A 23,252-nucleotide genomic window follows, 5' to 3' on the forward strand; every position below is an offset into this window, starting at 1 on the left:
AATATTCAGCATATCAGATGCTAGACGGAAAAGGGAAAAAAAGTAAAACCTCTGTCCAGGTATGACAAACAAGATTTTCTGAAATCTTCTACAGTTCCACAGAGGAAACCCCTACTTTGTAATTATTTTCCTTTGTTATTATAAAGTAGACTCTAATTAACTCTGACACGTGTAAAACTACCTGCAATTATTAGTGCTGGAGACTGCAAAGGATGTTATATATGTGTCATATTAAAAAATATGGCTCAGGACTAACAATATTTATTCTTCCTGTTTAAGGTCTAAAAGTTTCAGCCTTTGAAACTTGCAGGCAATATATTGATAGATTAGTCTGTGGGAACACAATAAGGTAGGTCTAGTGAAGGTTTGCCCTTATACTCAGGATGGTGATATTTGTGATGTCGCTGCTGGCATTGCTTTCTCACATGTCATGCAAGTCTCACATTGTGAAGTGTCATGTCCATGATCCACACCCTCCGCTTCACGAGTATCACCAGACAGGGGAGCTCATTCTTGGTGGCATAGCTTCTCACAGCTTCATTGTCTCCAAACAATTATCCTTCACTGAAGAACCTCCACCAGCATTGGTTGAAGAACTTCTGTAAGGGGTTCTCCTATCTTTTTTTTTTTTAATCTTAGCCTTAGATTTTCATCTTCATAGCCAAAATTTAGACTTGGTATGATACTCATCAAGCTATTTTAAAATCTATTTAAAAAGTACCTCTGTGGTCATAATTCAGAAAACATTCTGAATTATAAGTAGTTGGGAAACACCAGTACTCAAAATATGAATCTTACTAAGATGTAGTAGTTGTTGTTGTTGGCATCTGTCTTGAGGGACAATGCAGAGACAACAAGACCCCACTCTCAGTCTCGCTGATTTGGTCCAAAGGAAAGCACAGTGATACATTTGTCATCAACTTGGCTGCAGGAATTGCCATAAGGAGGCATGCAAGAAGTCTTCCATCCATTTTAGGGACTCCTCTCCAAATTCATCTAGGGTGCAGATTTTCCCTTGCGGTTTACTCCCAATGCCTTTCTCATGAATTTGTGTAGCCAAAAGGCAGCAGATGTTTAGGATCACTTTTATTTCTCCTATATGGGCTGCCTTCCAATATTTACAACATCCATCTGCCCCTCATTTCCCTCTACAGTATGTGCAATAACCACCTTCTTAACTGTTGGGCCCACTCTGTGTCTTCTCTCCTCAATCCACCAGAGACTTTCTTCACATGATGGAGAAGTCCCAAACTTACTGAGGGTTTGAGACCCATTGACTACCCTCACCTAGTTTAGCTGGCCAGTGAAGCTGTTCGATAGGGTGGCATGGAGACAGCTTCTAGGAACCACAGATGAGAACTGGATGTGTCCCCTACCAGAGGTCCTACCCCCTCCCCTAATACTACATATATCCCACCTTACTGAGAAGTACCTATTATTATGTATAGAGATGATTATTGATATATACTTTCCTTATGATATTTACTTTGCTTAGGACAATTTAGGCTTAGAACTATTTAGGCTTACCTAAAAATGTGGCAAAAATGATGGAGTAGTGATCGTTTTTCAAAGCATGAGTACGTTTCTGATGTTTAATGTCACACTTGTTCAGTGTAGTAACTAAGATTTACCAGCACAGTGATACATTTGTCATCAACTTGGCTGCAGGAATTGCCATAAGGAGGCATGCAAGAAGTCTTCCATCCATTTTAGGGACTCCTCTCCAAATTCATCTAGGGTGCAGATTTTCCCTTGCGGTTTACTCCCAATGCCTTTCTCATGAATTTGTGTAGCCAAAAGGCAGCAGATGTTTAGGATCACTTTTATTTCTCCTATATGGGCTGCCTTCCAATATTTACAACATCCATCTGCCCCTCATTTCCCTCTACAGTATGTGCAATAACCACCTTCTTAACTGTTGGGCCCACTCTGTGTCTTCTCTCCTCAATCCACCAGAGACTTTCTTCACATGATGGAGAAGTCCCAAACTTACTGAGGGTTTGAGACCCATTGACTACCCTCACCTAGTTTAGCTGGCCAGTGAAGCTGTTCGATAGGGTGGCATGGAGACAGCTTCTAGGAACCACAGATGAGAACTGGATGTGTCCCCTACCAGAGGTCCTACCCCCTCCCCTAATACTCCATATATCCCACCTTACTGAGAAGTACCTATTATTATGTATAGAGATGATTATTGATATATACTTTCCTTATGATATTTACTTTGCTTAGGACAATTTAGGCTTAGAACTATTTAGGCTTACCTAAAAATGTGGCAAAAATGATGGAGTAGTGATCGTTTTTCAAAGCATGAGTACGTTTCTGATGTTTAATGTCACACTTGTTCAGTGTAGTAACTAAGATTTACCAGCAAATCCTGACCTTGGCATCTGCAATGAAAGAGATCAATGAAAACCCTCAGATTCTCAGGTTTAAATTATGGTTATGGTTATGGTTATGATATAGGGTCTTTTCTTTTCTTTTCTTTTCTCTTTTCTTTTCTTTTCTTTTCTTGGCCAAGCCTTTTTGCTGAATTTTCCTTTGGCCAAAAATGAATATCAGATCTAAATGCATTATTCCCTTTGGGAAACACATCAAGCATTTATGCTGAATTTTTTTTTTACCAATACAGGGATGGTGATTTGAACTTAATATGCACAATTTCAGATTTTCACCAATAAAATGAGCAAGGATGGTGGTTTCAACATTGTGTGGTGGTTGTTAATAATTTTATTTACCACTTGTCCTTTGGGGTAAGGTCCCAAGGTTTGTAACAACATTAAAAACAATTTTAGAAAATCAATATGCAAAATTTGGGCTCAGATGTTCTAATACTACCTACTTCTGTTACATGTCACATTTCAAATATTTACCCAATTACCTGCAGCAAAATCTAGGTGCCACTCCCAGCTGAGTGAATATGGGATTGCAACTTTCTTGGAGGCGAGAGTTGGACTTCGTATAATATTGAGGAAAGCTATGTTGAAATACATTAACAAGTTGCATTTGATTATAACCTGATGAATGTTCCAGGTCATGACTAATTTGAATTTGCTTTATGAATTGCATTGGTTAATTGTAATGTTATGTATTACATTGGTTAATCATTTCATTTTAAGTAGGCCACCCTAAACTACTACCACAAATGTGGTATAAAATAATGGAAAAGATTTTAGACAATGTAGGATATGATGTAGATTGCAATTCTCATTCTAGCGTGGTGACTAAGAATTACCAGCATGTCCTGGCCTTGGCATTTGCAGTAAAGGAAATCAATGGAAATTCTCAAATTTTACCCAATACCACTTTGGGCTTCCACATCTTTGACAGCTATTTCATTGCAAAGGGTACATATCATGCCACACTGCTCCTTACGTCCACCGCAGAGAGATTTGTTCCCAACTATAAATGTGATACTCAGAATAATTTGATAGCTGTCATTGGGGGTCTTGACCCCCTAACTTCTCTTCATGCAGCAACAGTCTTGGATATCTACAAAATTCCACAGGTATATCAGTCATTGTGCTGTGCATGATAGATTTATGGGTGTTTTCTCCTTAAGATTGTATTGCCTGCAGTATTTCACTTTGAGGTTCAGAGGCTAAAATATGTGAACTGGTATTGTGTAGGCTTCCATAGCTTAGCAAGACTCTTATTCAGAAAATACAAAAGAACATGCTCGCTCGCTCTCACACATGCATATGGTTCTTTTACTTTTTCTTGCCACTAGTTGTTTCATCATCTGAGTTTTTAAAGAATTCAGGATCTGTTTCAAGGAAACCTGTCAGTCTCCAAAAGGAAGATGCATTATCTAAGTAAAAAAAAAAAAGTTTTGAAAAAAATAAATTGAATTTTGCACGGCTCACTGTCATCATCTAGTGCAGGGGTCCCCAAACTAAGGCCCGGGGGCTGGATGTGGCCCAATCGGCTTCTCAATCCGGCCCACGGAAGGTCCAGGAATCAGCATGTTTTTACATTAGTAGAATGTGTCCTTTTATTTAAAATGCATCTCTGGGTTACTTGTGGGGCATAGGAATTTGTTCATATTTTTTTCAAAATATAGTCCGGCCCGCCACAAGGTATGAGGGACAGTGGACCAGCCCCCTGCTGAAAAAGTTTGCTGACCCCTGATCTAGTGCACCTTAAAACACATTTAAAATGTTTTATTTACATCTGTATAGCTGAGTCCATGGGACCCGGGTGGCACTGTGGGTTAAACCACAGAGCCTAGGGCTTGCCGATCAGAAGGTTGGCAGTTCGAATCCCCGCAACGGGGTGAGCTACTGTTGCTCAGTCCCTGCTCCTGCCAACCTAGCAGTTTGAAAGCACATCAAAGTGCAAGTAGATAGATAGGTACCGCTCCAGCAGGAGGGTAAATGGTGTTTCCGTGTGCTGCTCTGGTTTGCCAGAAGTGGCTTAGTCATGCTGGCCACATGAACTGGAAGCTGTACGCCGGCTCCCTCGGCCAATAAAGCAAGGTGAGTGCCGCAACCCCAGAGTCGGTAATGACTGGACCTAATGGTCAGGGGTCCCTTTACCTTTACCTAGCAGAGTCCATGGTTTCCTCTTTCCTCACCTTTATCGACACTCATTTTGGCAGTCCTCCACCTACAGATCTCAGAGCTTTATTGGGGGGGGTGGCTTTCATATCCACACTAGAAGTCTCAATAAATGTTCAGTAATTTTTGCATGATAAATATCTTGTATTTATTTATTGAACAATATGGACCTAAATGCATAAACAAACCTTCCTTCCTTATTTATTTATTTTTATGTATTTATTTATTACTTAAAATCACTTGTTAAAACAGGAAAAAAATAGTAAAACAGTAAAAGTAAGAAAATTTCATAATCATACTTTTTCAAAAGTTAAAATACTACAACAGATCCAAAGTGTATCAACTTTAAAATCATCTGGGTAGGCATACCTAAACAATAATGCTTTTAGGAGGCACAAAAATAGTCCAATGAAGACATCTGCTTGATTTCAATGTGCAGGAATTCCAAAGTGAAGAACCTGCCAAAGGAAACAAACAATCAAGTTCTTAAAAATGTGAAACAGGTATTATGAGGCACCTGTAAGAGTGCCAATTCCACTATCATAGCTTTAAGGTAGGCATATGTGGGCTAAGGCAATCTCATAGTTCTGCAGTTCTGTTTATTGTGCTGCTATACATTTAAAAATGTTGCAGAAAGACTCTCTGGATATCTCCATTAAAGCATTCCTATCTGTATGTTTCCATTTCTGTCCCTCCCCCCTTTAGCTCACATATGGTCCTGCTCCCATCATGCATGATAAAACTCCAGGGCTCTCCTTCTACCAAATGGTCCCACAAGAAGCTCTTCAGTATGAGGGGATTCTCTCCTTACTTCTGCATTTCAGGTGGACATGGATTGGGCTCCTTATGATGGATCTTGAGAATGGAGAACAATTTGTGCAAAAGGTGGTTCCAATGTTTTCCTCTAGTGGTATCTGTTTTGCAATCATAGAGAGAGTCCCCAAATTAACTTTCATCACCAAAGCTAAAGACTTGTTACAGGAGTGTGCAAAAATACATGATAAAGTAATAAGGAGCAAAGCCAATGTGATTATCCTCTACGGAGAATCTTATGCAATGCTATTTTTTAGATGGTTTCCATATTTATCAGAAGAAGAAGAGATGGGAGAGGATGCAAGAGGTAAAGTGTGGATAATGACAGCCCAGATGGAGCTGACGTCTGTGGTCTATCAAAGGACTTGGGATACACAAATAATCCATGGGGCTCTGTCTTTCGCAATTCACTCAAATGCTCTACCAGAATTTCGCAAATTTCTTGAACACATAAATCCTTGCACCACAAAAGGAGATTATTTCATCAAGGATTTCTGGCAACAGGCCTTTGCTTGTGTCTTCCCTAGTACAGTCCCAGATGGTGAGGATCAAGAGATTTGCACTGGAGAGGAGAACCTGGGGATGCTTCCGGCACATTTTTTTGAAATGAGCATGACAGGCCATAGCTACTGTATATACAATGCTGTTTATGCCATGGCCCATGCTGTCCATGCTATGTTCTCCTCCAGACTCAATTCTAGATTTATCATAGACAACAGGAAGCTGCCATTTCAGAATCCACAGCTGTGGCAGGTAATGAGGCTGGATTTCACTTGTAACAGTGTACCAAAGCTTTGGTTTTTAAATAGTGCACAACTTGTGCAATAAATTAGCTCTATGAACACTTCTATTGATTTCATTTGTTAGATTGACTTACACCTCCATTTTCTCTTTTTTAATGTAGTTTCATCATTTCCTCAGAAGTCTGTCATTTAATAATAGTGCGGGCGACATGGTTTCCTTCAACCAGAAAGGGGAGTTGGAAGCTGGGCTAGATATTATTAATTGGATCGTTTCACCAAACCAATCCTTTCATAGAGTTAAAGTTGGAAGGATGGATCCCCAGACTTCTTCAAATCAATTATTCACCTTACATGAGGATGCTATAACATGGCACAAGTGGTTTAACCAGGTACAATCCAATTGTAGATATTTTGAGTCCTGAGTGTAAAATAGTTTCATCTGAGTTTGTAATGTATGAAGATTTGATGAACTGATTATGCTATAGATTTCATTTTTTTGATGAATTGTTGGAGGAACCAAATGCATCTTGTGCATTGAATATATGTAAAATAATGATAATTGGTTAAGGTCCAAAGTCAGTTTCCAATTACCTGAGAGCCCTGGGAAACAGCATTTGCTTCCCAGCATGACAGCGGTGTCTTCCAGGAGCCATGCTCCCCCTTCCTGCACAACTGGGAATGGAATGTATAGCCCCGCCCCCTTGGTTGTGCAGGCATTGGTCTGGAAACACCAATCAAGTGTCAGGAGAGGGGTGGCTCTGCAAATGAGGGCTGTATCCAGAGTCCCCCTTCTTGGATTGCCACTGGATTCACCACCCAACCTTCCAGGAAGGGGTGTTTTTGTCTGGGTGCACACAAGAGAGGCCAAGGAGCTATAGCACCCTTCCCAATGGCAGCCCTGGTAGGATCGTGACACCTGGTGCATGTCAGTGGGCGGCTCCTAGTCAGGGTTGACACCCCCCCCCCACTTACTTAACACCTAGGAGGCAGACTGCTTGATACCAAGTACATGCCCCGTGCCTTGGCCGGAACCTACTTACACCAGTAAACAATAAAGTTGTGGCCTAATTCATCTTATTTCTGGTTGGCCCCTCACTTGGACTCAGGCACCATGTGACTGGGAATGCAATCACACACACTGATTTCAATGAGTCTGTTCAGATTGGTACATCATTGAATATGACTCAAAATATCAAATTTCATCCATAGGATAAAACTATGTCATCTTTAAGCATTGCATTTATGCAATAATTCCTGACACCTGCTTGCATCACCAGCTTGCTCAAAACCAGCTAGCATCACCTCACAGTAGTCTCAATATGTAGAAAACTTTATTTCATGCTTGCCTCTATCAAAAGAGCACTTAATACTCTGTAACACACTGATCCAGCCACCTCACTATATTGGGTAGTTTCACTGACAAGGCGAGGCTACACTCCGTGCCTTTACAAATGCATGTTTCTTTTCAAAACTGTTCTTCCTAAAATTGATTGATTATTCGGGTAGAAACTATTAATAGTTGTTAAATCATTCAGATGCAACATGATCACTCTCTTTGATTGGCACAAACAAAAGGCAGCATTAGATAATTGTTTCAGGCACTGAATGCAGAGGAGTCATAAATTGGAATCTCCTGGAGTGAAGAATGGTCACCCTTCTGTTCCTGATAGCAGCCTTCTGCGTTCAACACTCACCCACTCTTCCTCCTTTTCCACACTGCCTCACTTTGAGAAAGCACAAACAGCATACCCTCCAACATGTTGACGGTGGAAACCACGAAATGCATCTTCCCAACCCCACTCCCATGTGAGTCCTGTGACCTGCACGAGATCCAAAAGCACACGTTTTGGGGCTCCACAATCTTGTGCATTTTTCGGCTGGGAGCATGGCACCCAAAAGTGGGATGTCCTGATTTTATCAGGGCAGTGAGGGATATGCAGCTGGTTACTTCCTCACAATGAGTGCATTCTGGACAATGTCCACCTGCATAACTACATTTGTGTAGTGACTAAAAGTTCAGTTTAAAGTAAGTTAACAATTTAAACTTGGCAATAATTGTATAGATTGCAAGATCAATATCCTCCTTTTTCATTCATGGATTAGGCAAGGCCTGTTTCTCAATGCAGTGAGAAATGCAGCCCTGGTTCAAGCAAGAAAGTAAAGGAAGGGGAGCCATTTTGTTGCTACGATTGCATCCCCTGTCCAGAAGGGAAGATTTCAGACCAGAAGGGTAAGCAATAATGTATATAGAAATAGGAGTCAGATTGCATTATTTTCAGAGGAATAGCGTTAAAATAAATAAATAAGGGTGTGCATACAGTAGGGCTGCATTCAGATACTACTATATTTCATTTTCCTAACATTTTCTAGCTAATAATTTCCAGGTTTTATGTGACCTTTCCTGTGACCTGAAAGAAGTATGTGAAAACGAGCAGAATCTAGGGGAGGTTTAGTGATCATTTCAATGTGATTAGATTCCAGTACTAAATACATTTGCAACCCTGTTAACCTGGGGAATTGTGGGCATTTTGTGTTGTAGTTTCACATGATGAAATTTGGGGCAGTATTCCTTTTAAAAATAAAATAAAAAATAAAATAAACTTTATCAGAATTCAAATTAAAATAAACACTCACATAAACACATACACACTCTTGAAATAATAATAACAACATACAAAATCATATATAATAAGAATAATAATAAAATAATAGCAATGATAATAATAAAAGTATGACTTGAAAATTAAATTCGTACATTCAACTTAAATCAAACTTAAATTATAATACCCGTAACCCTGAAAGAATTACGAGTAAAAAAAGGAAAAAAGTACAGACAAAAATCCTCCATTCAAACAGTCATTCAAAATTATAATAATCATAATACTCCAAGTACTCCAAGTACGTTCCACCTATAATCCCCTTTAGTTATTTCCCTTTTTCTCCTCCTCTCCTATTTGACTTCCACTCATCTCTCTCAGGTTCATCAAGTACCATATTACAATACTGCTTCCCCTTATTCCTACAAATATATATCATAAAATATCCCAATTTTTTCAAAAACTATAGAATTTCATCATCCATCAACTTTATCAACTTAAAATAAATCAACTTTCAGTACGAGATCTTAGAAATAAACCCAGGATTTTTGGGCAGTATTTCAGCGTATCACTCCTTCCAGCCAGAAGTTGTATTTTAATTGTTTTAGTATATTGTATGGTAGAAAAAAATGAAATGCAGACTGCAAATGTCATATATTAATATGTAGAGGAGGGCTTTATGGTATCATTTCAGTTTGTTTGGTGTTCCAGGGAAAAAAGCACATGGCTGTTTTTGGCCCTAACAGGGTCTGCTCTAGGTAGACCCCCGGTGGCGCGGTGTGCTACATACTATACCCTGCGAGGGCGGGGGTGCCGGAGCGATCTCCGCCCCTCAGCACCAGGGCAGCTGACCTGCTCGAGACTGCCCTGGGCCCCAAAGGTGGAAATACATTCAAAACTTTCCACATCATGGAAGTTCAATATTAACTACAATAATCCCTAAAATTACCCCATACCACATTCCACAGAATCAATGATTAATTCTTCCCCGATTTAAATTACTTCCGGTTTTGACTGTGGATCACGATCGGACTAAAAACGGGAGCTCCGCAGCCCCGACTAGCTGGAAAAAAGGGGGGTTGCAAGGCTAAGCGACCCCCCATGAAAGGACAGGAAGGTGATTCCTGTCTGAGGTGTTGGCGGTTCCCCAAAGGTTCTCCCGGAGACCTTCGCAAACAGTAGAAGGAGGGGGAGAAACTGGGCACTGCGACAGCGAGAGATCATAGCGACCAGCAAAAGCTGAATCCTGACACGATCGTGCATGGTAAAACTCCTTTTAACAAACCCTTTTAAATATTTCCCCCGGGCGTGAGAGAGAATTTGGAAAACAAAAGGAACGTAAGAAGAATTCCCCCCCACCAAATTGGACTTTAAAAAAACCCTGGATGAATTAAAACGCAAAGTGGGGTGCAGGAAGGACCGCGAGAGGAAACAAAGCGCAAAGCAAGAGACGCTGTCAGGGGTAGAGTTAAATGAATGTAAAGCTGGGGATAACAATATAAAAAGTAACACGGAACCGGCTGAATTTTGAACGGAAACAAACTACATACAATTTAAACTGAACCTGATATTATTTTCATTGAATTAATAATTGTTTGTGGAGAAGGTGAGAGACGGACTTAGACCTGGCTTTTTTTAGCCAACGTTCCTTGGGGAAGCTTTTTAAAGAAATTCTAACTTCATATTTTAAAGAAAACTAGAAATAAAATGGCGACGACTTTCTAAATAGGACTATGACTAAGCAGACAAGGATACAAAGAAACCAGAAGTGACGAGTTTTCAGTGCAAGGAAATTTAAAGCGAACAGCTGACCAGTGGGAAACTTATTATAGACTAATAAAAAAATTCCTTCAGTAGCACCTTAAAGACCAACTAAGTTTTTATTTTGGTATGAGCTTTCGTGTGCATGCACGCTTCGTCAGATACAAGTGTGCATGCACACGAAAGCTCATACCAAAATAAAAACTTAGTTGGTCTTTAAGGTGCTACTGAAGGAATTTTTTTATTTTGCTTCGACTCAGACCAACACGGCTACCTACCTGTTATTATAGACTGTAACATAGTGACTCCCAGCGGATACATAAACCTCAACAGATACACCAGCGCTCGACTCAGACAGAGTGAGACATCGTGTGGCCAAACAAGATATGGCAGGACAACATAATATAATGGAAAAGCAGAAGAAGACCACTTCAGGAATTGCAAATCAGAGAAGAACTTCAACAGCAGAACATGAGCTAGACCTCAAAGAATTGATCCTAAGCCTTAAAAATGATATAGGAGAAATTAAGCAAGACTTTAAAAATGATATAGGGAAGATTAAACAAGATCTCACAGAAATCAAAAAGGAAATGAATGAAAGGATTAAAAACTTGGAAGACAAAGTAGAAAATACGGAAGGAATAATGGATTATAGTGATCTTGAGATTAATGGCATGCTTGTGAGATTAAGCCATGTTTTTTTCCTTTGCAGATATGAGTGACTGTTCTACATGTTCAGACCAAACATATCCAAATAAAAACCATGATTTGTGTATTTCCAAGGAAATAAGCTTCTTGTCTTTTGAAGAACCTGTGGGGCTCAGTTTAGCCCTTTCTGCTCTTTCCGGTTCCTTGGTCACTGTTCTAGTCCTCTTGACTTTTATGAAGAACCACAACACTCCCATTGTCAAAGCCAACAACCGGCAGCTCACCTACACTCTCCTCCTCTCCCTCCTGCTCTGCTTCCTTTCTGCGCTGCTATTCATTGGACAGCCTCAGAAGGTGACGTGTCTCCTCCGACAAACTGCTTTTGGCATCGTCTTCTCAGTGGCTGTTTCTTGTGTGCTGGCAAAAACCCTCACTGTGGTTCTGGCTTTCATGGCCACCAAGCCAGGATCCAGAATGAGGAAATGGGTGGGAAAGAGGCTGGCCAATTCCATTGTTCTTTTTGGCTTCCTTCTACAAGGAGGCATTTGCATTGTGTGGCTGGCAATCTCTCCCCCGTTGCCAGAGGCTGACGTACACTCAATGGCTGAACAAATTATACTTGGATGTAACGAGGGGTCTGTGACAATGTTTTATTGTGTCCTTGGCTATATTGGCCTCCTGGCCACTGCCAGCTTCACTTTGGCCTTCCTTGCCAGGAAGTTACCCGACACCTTCAATGAAGCCAAGTTTATCACTTTTAGCATGTTAGTGTTTTGCAGTGTGTGGTTATCCTTTCTTCCAACCTACTTGAGCACTAAGGGGAAATATATGGTAGCTGTGGAGATCTTTTCTATCTTAGCCTCCAGTGCTGGATTATTGGTGTGCATCTTTTCCCCCAAATGCTACATTATTTTGTTGAAGCCTGAATTGAACAAAAGGGAACAGCTAATACGAAGAACTAACTGAAGAATTACGTGATTTTGTCTCCCTGTCTAGTTAATAAAGTACAGTTATGCTAATTATAACTGACTATTTATTTTATAAAAGTTTAGGGTCTGTTTTCACTCTACAGTAGACACTTCTAAGATTTTAGCTCTCAGATGGTTAAGAGTAGACATGTGCCATAATATTATTATTTTCAAAAATAAGATATCCCTCCCCCTCTCAAACTCTGAAGTCACAGCTGCAATGTGAACCCATCACCTGGGAGTAATCCTCATTTCATTCCTTGGGATACTTACATATGAATAGGCATGGTTAGAAGTGCTCTGCCACCAAATCCATTCTGAGGATTAACCTGGCCTATCTTATTTTAATATGCCTATATTTTTAGTTAGTTTGTTTTGCTCACAATTCTGTTTTCCTTTGTAAAATATCCAATGAAATTGAGTGCCCTTTACCAGTTGCTATTTTTGAGATCTTTCCACCACTTTTATATTTGTTTGGAATTAAGACCCTTTGAGAAATTTGTAGGTGTGAAGGGGACTTCTATACATTTTGCTTGAACTTGTTTAATGTCCTCCACAGTATGGGGAATGTTACCTGATCTAAGGTCCCAATTATGGTGACTAAGTATATTTAGCAGAATGCACATCAAAGTTATTTGAAGAAGGCCAGCATGTTGACATTGTGCAAGTGTGCCACCTAGAACATCTGGTATTCTCACCTCCTGTATTTATCTCTGAATGGGTAGGTGTCTACCGGATTTGTCTTTGAATACACACCCTCAAATTAAGGAGATCTAGCATGGGTCAACTGTTCTGAACAGGTACAGCCTTTAGTCATGATAGGTCAGGGCTGTTAGGGATGTGTAAATTTCTTGTCAGGCAAAGAGCCCATTGACATCACATATGGAGTAAATTTCATGATAGGGCCAAGTCTAAGTCTTTCTTAGGGTGATGGCCTTTTTCTACTGTTCTTGGATGCCTATACATTTGTGAAGCTTTTCCTCAGCTTTAGTCTTCCTGGAAGTATCTGATCAGGAGTCCAAAAATGTACGTTTCTGAAATTCATTTTTGCATGGAACTCTTCACGTGTATTGAAACTGAAATCTATTGAAGTAGATAACAATTAGTTCAATAAGATTGACTTTATTGATCTTATTTACATGGCTGTTTTGGTTGTGTATGTAATCGTAGCCTTCTGTTTCCCTATCATTTCCATCATCTTTTCTTAATAAAAGATGCCAAGTTTTACCTGTCAACTTGTATAGTCCTGTCTTCTCTGTATGCCAATGAAGGTTGATTGATTGATTGATTGAACAAAAGTCTTTATACATTGATGTTTGGTTTCCTTCGTATTGAAAGGCAATTCAGCTGAATTTCTCACTACTACACTTCCGGTTCTATGATGGCATAGGAAAGTGGCAGATTATATATAAAATTTGGGTTTTGGCTTTGAGAATAGTATATTCAGAACTTCTCCTCGGCCCTATATACCTGAAGGAGCGTCTCCACCCCCATTGTTCAGCCCCATTGTTCAGGACACTGAGATCCAGCGCCGAGGGCCTTCTGGCGGTTCCCTCACTGCGAGAAGCAAAGCTACAGGGAACCAGGCAGAGGGCCTTCTTGGTAGTGGCGCCCGCCCTGTGGCACGCCCTTCCATCGGAGGTCAAGGAGATAAACAACTACCTGACATTTAGAAAACACCTAAAGGCAGCCCTGTTTAGGGAAGTTTTTAATCTGTGATATTTTAATGTATTTGGTATTTGTTGGAAGCTGCCTAGAGTGGCAGGGAAAACCCAGCCAGATGGCGGGGTATAAATAATAAAATTAGTAGTAGTAGTAGTAGTAGTAGTAGTATTTATATTGCCCTCCAACTATGGTAGGCTTGGGGTGGGGAGTCCTGATAATGAGGTTAAAATATCATTCATACAGCTGGATAGATTTATGTGTGGTCAAAGATCATCCTGATTGATAGCAACTGATCAATACGCTTGGGGGTATGAATCCTTATACTAATAAATATTAAAGAATATCTCTACTCAGGCATTTAAAAGCTTAAGTGTACATTCCTATTCAGAAAAGTGGGGGGGGGGGGGACGACTTCTATTCAGATGTGATAAACATGGTTGTTTTTTGCAGTCCCACAGGGAATTCCTACATTTGAGTTTATATCATACTCCCATTCATTTATATAGTATATAATTAATTTCTAAAATCTACTGTACAATTACCGTTTCCCCTTAGAGAACCAATCTCAGGACGGCAGAAAGATGCCCTCTAGCAATCACCAGTATGATGAGGGACTAGGAACAAGCATGCACACACCAATCTGATCACTTTACTTATACTTCATATCTTGGACATTATGATTCAGGCATTTCAGATTGACTGAGCATTCGGTCAGGTCACGATAATGACAGAATACATTCTGATAATGATGCAGGTGGAATCATGAGGTAGAGTGAAGGGTGGTGATCAATATGATGGTATTAGTTGTCTTCCTGCTAATACTATCTTCTCATATTGCATGTGAAGATCACCTCGTTAAATGCAGGATCCATGCTCCACACCCTCCACTTCAAAAATACCGTCAGGCAGGCAGCATCATAATTGGTGGGATTGTTTCTCACAGTTTCATCGTTGCTAATTCAATAGCCTTCACAACGAAACCTCCAGCAGCATCATTTGAAGATCTGTGGTAAGGAAATAATCTTGCCAAACTTTGAATTTTTGTTTTCGGAAATACATTTAAGGGGATGCTGAAGAAAGAAATAAGAAATTTTTGTTGTTGTTAATTCGTTTTAGTCTTAGAAGCTTATCAAAAAATATTTCCTTGTTGCACTGTGGAAAAGGTAAAACATATAAGGGAAGGCTGAAGAAAGAAAGAAATACCACAGGACAAAGCAAAATCTCTTGTTACCTCTGAGAGTGTTCAGAGCTTCCACACTCAAGGAAGGGAATTAACTTATTCCAGATCCAATTAGCTCAACCCCCTGGAAGATAGGTAACATATCCCCCAGCACCACCATTGTACCACCACTGGTCCAAAAATACCTCCACAACTATGACTACTATCGTTACTACTACTGTTAAAAATGATGGTATGCGATTCTACCATGCATTCCTTTGTCACATTTTTTGAATTTAAGGTAAAAATCCAGAGTAGAAAGAATTTTAGCTCTTCTTTCCTTTACAAACTCCTGCATCTCACCCATCTCCAACACCTCTTTCCTTTCTTTCATCATATGCATATTCTCTACACTTACAGTTTTGTTTTGCTTCCATTCCTTCTAAGATTTCTGTTACGAGCAGTGGTTTTTTTTTTCATTTTATTTACATTTCATGAATCTTTCCATTTATGAGAGGTGCCATAACCATCTCAATGCATCCCTTTTGCATTGTATTAAAATGGATGGGGTTCTTTCTTTTTTCCTTGCAGGAGTGTGTTTCTTTGAAAGAAAATTCATATTACTTTCCATGGCTATCATTATGAATGTTAGAGCATCATAGATGTATCAATATGAGTTTGTTTTCCATTGTGTCAATCATAGTAATATACCTATCAATACCGATTTGGTGAAGATATATGCTGATATAGTTGATTGTTTACCTTTTCCCACTTCAAAAGGCATATAAATAAAGACTGATGAAGCTGATGCAGAACAAAATAGCAACAATTTATTAAGGGAAGAATATGTGTCTGATTGTAGTTGTAACTCTTGTCCTAGTGTGGTGCCCAAAAATTACCAGCACATCCTGGCCTTGGCATTTGCAGCACTGGAGATAAATGAAAACCCTCAGCTATTACCAAATGTCACCTTGGGCGTCTGCATTTATGACAGCTATTTCAATGCGCAGAGGACTTATCATGCCACTATGCTACTTACCTCCACATTGGAGATATTTGTCCCTAACTACTTATGTGGCACCCAAAAACATTTGATAGCAGTCATTGGAGGACTAGATTTAGATATCTCTCTTCATGTGGCCACTGTACTGGATATCTACAAAATTCCACAGGTAAGGGATATGTGAATTATGAGTAGTATAAATGCTAGTGGTAAAATGAACTAAACGACTAGAGGCCACAACAGCTATTTTTCAAAATCAATGAAAATGTGTGTGCACATAATATTTCCAAGAAGAGAGAATCAGGGCCGTTTGACAGTCAAAATTAATTAATTGATTTGATTTGATTTGATTTCTATCCCAACACTCCTCCGAAAGCACCCCGAGGTGGCAAACATCAAATGTAAAAACAATATGTCAAAATAAAATAGAAACATAGTTAAAATATTTTTATACCACCTTGGGGAACATGTATATTTGAATATCATGTTGTGTCTTAAAAGAGTTTTGTCATAACTGCCCCAACTGGTTATAACACCTGTGATTACTGTATTTGGGGAATGCTACATATTTCCCACCATAGCTGCCAAGTTTTCCCTTTTCTCACGAGGAAGCCTATTCAGCATAAGGGAAAATCCCTTAAAAAAAGGGATAACTTGGCAGCTATGTTTCCCACTGATACACAAAGGTAGATGGCTGGCCAGAGGGACAAAGAGCTGGGGAGCAAAAATTCTTGACTTGTAAGGTCAGACATGGTGATTGCACACAGCAGCCAGGGAACTGGCTCTGAAAAGAGCAGTGTTGGTATGAAGGACCCACTTGAGAACTGGTGAATATTATTTGGATTTCAGTTATAGAAAGGCAAGGGAAATAGGAGGAGAGCCCACAAAGAAAAGGGGAAGTTGATAACTGAGTAAATTCCTAGAATTTGTCATGAAGAAATAATAATAATAATAATAATAATAATAATAATAATAATAATAATAATAATTTATTTATACCCCGCCCATCTGGCTGGGTTTCCCCAGCCACTCTGGGCGGCTTCCAACAGAAAAATAAAACACAGTAATCTATTAAACATTAATAGCCTCCCTGAACAGGGCTGCCTTCAGATGTCTTCTAAAAGTCTGGTAGCTGTTTTTCTCTTTGACATCTGTTGGGAGGGCGTTCCACAGGGCAGGCACCACCACCGAGAAGGCCCTCTGCCTAGTTCCCTGCAACTTGGCTTCTCGCAACGAGGGAACCGCCAGAAGGCCCACGGTGCTGGACCTCAGTGTCTGGGCAGAATGATGGAGGTGGAGACGCTCCTTCAGGTATTAGGGTATAAGGGAATGATGTAACAATATAATTTAAAATAAGTAAAGCATTTACTAAAAACCAAGTAAAAGAATCCCCCTAAAAAACAACCCCAGTGCAGTACCTTTGAAACAAAACAGAAGGTGTGCATCCCACTAAACTTCCAAATTTATTTTCAGAAAGGCTCTGTGTCCTTAGAATATGGCAGAAGCTAGGCAAAAAAGATGCTAATTGCATCTATGTGGAGAAGGTGTTGCATAATTTAGGAGCGCCAGTGATAAATCTCATTCCCAGGTAATTATTCCCAGCACTTCAGCGTTGGGAGAAACTATGAAAACATAAAAGTAATGATGATGATGATGATGATGATGATACATTATTTGTACCCCGCCCATCTGGCTGGGTTTCCCCAGCCACTCTGGGTGGCTTCCAACAAAGATTTAAAACACATTAAAATGTCACACATTAAAAACTTCCCTAAACAGGGCTGCCTTTAGATTTCTTCTAAATGTCAGGTAGTTAATTACAGTATCTCTTTGACATCTGATGGGAGGGCATTCCACAGTATAATAATAATAATAATAATAATAATAATAATAATAATAATAATTTTTACACACATCTCCTCTTTCTTCTTCAGCTAACATTCAGTCCTGCACCAGTGATGAATGATAAAGCCCCAGGCCTTTCCTTCTACCAGATGGTCCCCCAGGAAGCCCTTCAGTATGAGGGAATTCTCTCTCTGCTTCTGCATTTCGGGTGGACGTGGATTGGGGTCATTGTTATGGATAATGATAATGGAGAAAGATTTGTGCAAACTGTGCTTCCAGTCTTTTCCCAGAAGGGTGTGTGTTTTGCCTTCATAGAGAGAATCCCCACACTTTCTTTTGTCACTGAATTTATGGACATCATAGAAGATGGGGTCAAAATAAATGATAGTATGCTGGGCAGCAAAGCAAATGTAATAGTGATCTATGGAGAATCTTATTCCATGTCATTTTTCAGATGGCTTCCATTTTTATCTGTTGAAAATAAATTAGGGGGGAAAGTTTGGATAGCAACAGCCCAGGTGGAGATAAGTGCATTTCACTATCAAAGGCATTGGGATGTGGAACTATTCCATGGTGCTATAGCCTTCAGGTATCAGTTCAGTTATTTACAGACATTTCACAACTTTCTTAAGAACAGAAATCCTTTAAACACAATAGAAGATGATTTTATAGAGAAATTCTGGGAAACTGTATTCAGCTGTGTCTTCTTAAATATCATTGGGGACCATGTGAATGGAGATATTTGCACAGGAGAAGAGAAGTTGGAGAGCCTCCCTCTCCCCTTTTTTGAAATGAGTATGACTGGGCACAGCTACAGTATCTATAATGCAGTGTATGTAGTGGCCCATGCTTTACAAGCCATGTTCTCATCCAAAAGGACATATGACACAGTGTTAGTCAGAGGAAGACCTCAACTTCAAAATCAACCATTTTGGCAGGTAATTTCCCACACATTCTCATGTAGTAGTACACTGTCTTTTGGGGGTAACCAGAGATACTAATTTGTTCGTAAAACTCTACCTATGCTCACATTCTCAGCTTCCTTTCTTGCCCCACTGCATAGAAATGAAAGAATAGCCTATGCTTCAGTCAGCCTTCCTTTTTTTGTGACTTTTTGGTATATGAACCTACTGAAACTACAGTGTTTAATGGGTGCTAGTGATGTTTTTAGTGGTGACATATTCTTTGGCCAAATTCCATTCCTTCCAAACAGAGTAACATTGTTATTATGCTGCTGCTTTCAGAATACATACATCTAGCTCAGTTGGTCTCAGCGTAAATCACAGGGCTGTGGGTTCGAGCCCCACATTGGGGAGAAAGATTGCTGCATTACTGGGAACTTGACTATATGACACTTGTGTTCCCTTCCAACTCTACAATTCTATGATTCTATGTAGTCAAGAATGGCCTGGTGCCCCAACTGCAACAAAACATGTCCCTTCCATATCTGTCCCTACAGCCACAGCAGGTGATGGAACCGCCCAACAGTTTGACCTTACCCGCAAAGGCACCATATAGTTAGAAAAATGCAGCTCTTCTTTAAAATATACTTCTAAGCTTTCCTTTTGGAAGTTCAACATTTTACACACTACTTTATAAATGCAACTATTTATTTCTTTATTATTTTCATTTTATCTAGCTCCATCACTTTCTCCAAAGTGTTTCATTTAATAACAGTGCTGGGGACAAGATTTTTTTTGATGAAAGTGGAAAAATGATAGCTGGAATTGATGTTATAAACTTGATCGTTTCCTCCAACCAATCCTTTCATAAAGTAAAAATTGGTAGGCTTGATCCTCAGGCTCCTCCAGACAAAGTGTTGACCATCAATGACAAGGTCATAAGGTGGAACAGCTTGTTTAACCAGGTAAGATCTAACTGTCAGTACATTGAAAACTATTTCTGACTTGCAATGTTAATTTTTACTTAGGGGACAATAAACCTCTGCTTTGCCTTATTTGCTATTGAATTTTGATAAATTGCAAGATGTAGGTAATTTCTCCCAAATGTAGTCTCCCTTTCAGAGCCAAGTAACAATTATTTTGTATCCCCACACACAATACATTTTGGAGAACTGTTTTGAGGTATTTTACAATCCATTAGTTAAACATATATGCTCTAGCTCAGGCATGTCAAACTTGCGACCCTCCAGATGTTTTGGCCTACAACTCCCATGATCCCTAGCTAGCAGGACCAGTGGTTGGGGAAGATGGGAATTGTAGTCCAAAACATCTGGAGGGCCGCAGGTTTGACATGCCTGCTCTAGCTATTTATAATTTTTCATAACATAATGGCTTCCTTATTCTCTAAGAAACAAGTTCCCAAAATCTTAAGAATCCCAAGCTAATTTTTCTTGTCGTTTTTCATTTCTGGATTAGGCACAACCTTTATCTGTATGCACTGAGAGTTGTTATCCTGGTCATAGCAAGAAAGTGAAGGAGGGGGAGCCATTTTGCTGCTATGAGTGCATCCCATGTCCAGAAAGGAAGATTTCAACTCAGAAGGGTAAGACATATACTTATGCCCTCTCCTCCATCCACCTCCAACACAAACCTCAGTTCCATGCAGCTGACTCTGACTCAGTTCCATGCATCTCCTCTGGTGTTGGTTTAATGCCAACTAAAACTCTTTATAAGAAGCTCCGCCACATCCAAAGGCAATTTGGGTGGTTTCTCATCAGGTGAAGAACATAACACCCAGTGCCCCCTGCCTGCCCCACAGTGAACCATTGAGGTGCAGGCAGGTTGCCAGTACCTCCCATGCCCTTACAGCTTTATAGGGGATGGTTTAACCCCTTCCATCTCCTTTCCCCCCAGCCTGTTCTTCTCTCCAATGTTGCCATGGCACGATACAGGAACCAGAAGCCTGAAACAAAAATTTGAAGGTAATGGCCACTCAGTCAGCAGTATTCTGGGTGGGCAGGGGTTGTGGCCCAGCAAATTCCCCCCACGTTTGAAAACCATTTTTCTTGTGTCTGGCCATTGGAACCTTCCACAGCCGGCCATAAGGGCTTGCAGGATTGCCCAACAATATTGAATCTGAATTGGGCAAAAATGTGTTTTCACGGCAGTAGGGGTGGAGCAGCAGACTCTAGTGAAGAAGTATTTTTTCTGGTCCAGTATTTAAGCTGAAGGTACTTACCAGCAACCTTCCCTTCCACACCATATATATGGTATCTTACTTCTTTGGTTCTTAGAGTGTGCTGTGGTGTAAAAAGGTCATCGTATTCTTGACCAGGAAGGAATTTGCCCTCAAACAATTTGGGTCTCTTGTGGGTTTTTTTTTTGCCTTCCTCATAGCAATTGTCACAACGACCTAAGCCTAGCAGGACCTAGCTAAGGATAGCAGGGCAGCCTATTATATAGTAGTAAACCCATCAAGTGTTAATTAGACTTAAGCAGAGTGGTTACAGAAGGCTGGTTATCTCATAGTGCCATCATTACATATCTTTAGGCGCCAGGTGAAAACATTCCTCTTCAATCAGGCTTTTCTCTGATTAAGCAATCTATGGCCCTTTGAATTAATTATGTTATATATTTTGTGTTTTCATGTTGTACCCCACCCTGTGACCTTTGGATGAAAGGCTGAATATCAATTTAATAACAATAAGTTATCTTTGCTTTTCAGATATGCATGACTGTTATGACTGCATGGACACAACCTATCCAAACATGAAGCATGATTTCTGCATACCCAAAGCTAGAACATTCTTATCTTATAAAGAACCTCTGGGAATCACCTTAAGCCTCTTTGTACTTTCCTTAGCGTTAATAACAGCTCTGGTGCTGGGAATAATTCTGAAGAACCACAACACTCCCATTGTCAAAGCCAACAACCGGAACCTCACATACATTCTCCTGATTTCCCTTCTGCTTTGCTTCATTTCTGCATTGCTTTTCATTGGCCATCCTGAACCGGTGACATGTCTTCTCCGACAAACTGCATTCAGCATCATCTTCTCAGTGGCTGTTTCTTCTGTGCTGGCAAAAACTATCATGGTGGTTCTGGCATTTATGGCCACAAAGCCAGGAAGCAGGATGAGAAAATGGGTGGGGAAAAGCCTGGCCAACTCCATTGTTGCATCTTGTTCCTTTGTGCAAGCAGGCATTTGCAGTGTGTGGCTAGCAACCTCTGCCCCATTCCCACATGTGGACATGCACTCAGTGACTACAGAAATTATATTAGAATGTAATGAGGGATCTGTCATTTTATTCTCTTGTGTCTTGGGCTATCTTGGCTTCTTGGCTATTGTCAGTTTTGCTGTGGCTTTCTTTGCTAGGAAGTTACCGGACAGTTTCAATGAAGCCAAGTTCATCACTTTCAGCATGTTGGTGTTCTGCAGTGTGTGGCTTTCCTTCATTCCAGCTTATCTGAGCTCCAAGGGCAAATACATGGTGGCTGTGGAGGTCTTTTCTATTTTAGCTTCCAGTGCTGGCTTGCTTGTGTGCATCTTTGCACCCAAATGTTATATCATTTTGTTGAGGCCTGAGCTGAACAACAGGGGACAGCTAATAAGAAGATCAGAGTGAATGGTATGCATTTTATTATAGTATGTGGTCTGGTAATATTTTAAATTATACAGAGATTCATTATATTTTAAAGAAAACAATAAGAATTCAAAAAGAGTGTGACTTGGCTAAAATGAGCTTGCTTGAAGGAACTTACAGAAGCCTGCTGCTATTCAGCAATTCAGGCTAGCAATGTGAAGAATCTTCTTCTGCAGGAATAGCTCAAGCTGCACCTACAAAGTGATTTGCTTTTGTTTGTCACTTGATGTAACCCTACCTGCCCATAAAAACAGCCTATTGAGGAACCTTAGTGTGGTATTCTATCGTGTCTGGATTTGGGTTTGGTTAGCCCTGAATCCTCCCACATCAAATTGGTACTATTCTGGAAAGCCCAATATGCTTCACTTAGGGTCAGAAGTGGAATGGGGCATGCCAATGAGGCATTATTTGTGTATGGTCTAATCAGATGTTGGAGGAAGATGTACACAAAGTCCTATGTAGAAATACAGTATCTATATGTATGAAAATGCAGCAGCTATTAATTAAGAATTTTGTATATTTACACAGAAAGCTTACTATCTCTCCAGTGTGCATATACTTTGCCAAGTTACAAAGAAAAAGCTCTGTGAGTTTGTTCATTTGTTTAAAATGATCTGCTTATAATTTTTAGCACAATTGTATTAAATTCACAAGTGTATCACACCCTACTGATGGGATGAATCCTACCTTATTTCAGAAGGATATCTGCAGTTGGTTTTCTATGAGGCCATCATTAACAGGTTTGAGGTCATGAAAAAGAAAATAACATACTTCATAGAGGTTTCCCTAGGTGGGAATACTTCCAAATTACAGAAAATTTGTAATTGTCTTTGTGCATTGCTACCGGTATTCATTGGCCAGCTTCAGAGGGTAGCATATCTTCTCTGACAAGCTTTTTTGGCACCATCTTATCAGTGGCTGTTTCCAGTGTCCTAGCGAAAACC

General features: G+C 40.0%; 2 protein-coding genes across 2 annotated transcripts; both read left to right on the forward strand.

Moving 5' to 3' along the window:
- Positions 1–383: 383 nt before the first annotated feature.
- LOC132592911 (vomeronasal type-2 receptor 26-like) lies at positions 384–12,087 on the forward strand. Its single transcript, XM_060281139.1, has 6 exons — positions 384–601; positions 3,217–3,508; positions 5,265–6,125; positions 6,277–6,504; positions 8,219–8,345; positions 11,186–12,087. Exons 1-6 carry the CDS (start codon positions 384–386, stop codon positions 12,085–12,087), a joined length of 2,628 nt encoding a protein of 875 aa, XP_060137122.1.
- Positions 12,088–20,157: 8,070 nt separating this feature from the next.
- On the forward strand, positions 20,158–22,290 carry LOC132592912 (vomeronasal type-2 receptor 26-like; the record flags this gene model as incomplete). The annotated part of the gene is made up of 2 exons (XM_060281140.1): positions 20,158–20,266; positions 21,389–22,290. Coding segments are annotated over 2 exons (1,011 nt in total), but the record flags the coding sequence as incomplete, so codon positions are not given.
- Positions 22,291–23,252: the final 962 nt, after the last annotated feature.

This window comes from Zootoca vivipara, chromosome 13 (assembly GCF_963506605.1).
Source record: "Zootoca vivipara chromosome 13, rZooViv1.1, whole genome shotgun sequence".
NCBI classification, from domain to species: Eukaryota; Metazoa; Chordata; class Lepidosauria; order Squamata; family Lacertidae; genus Zootoca; species Zootoca vivipara.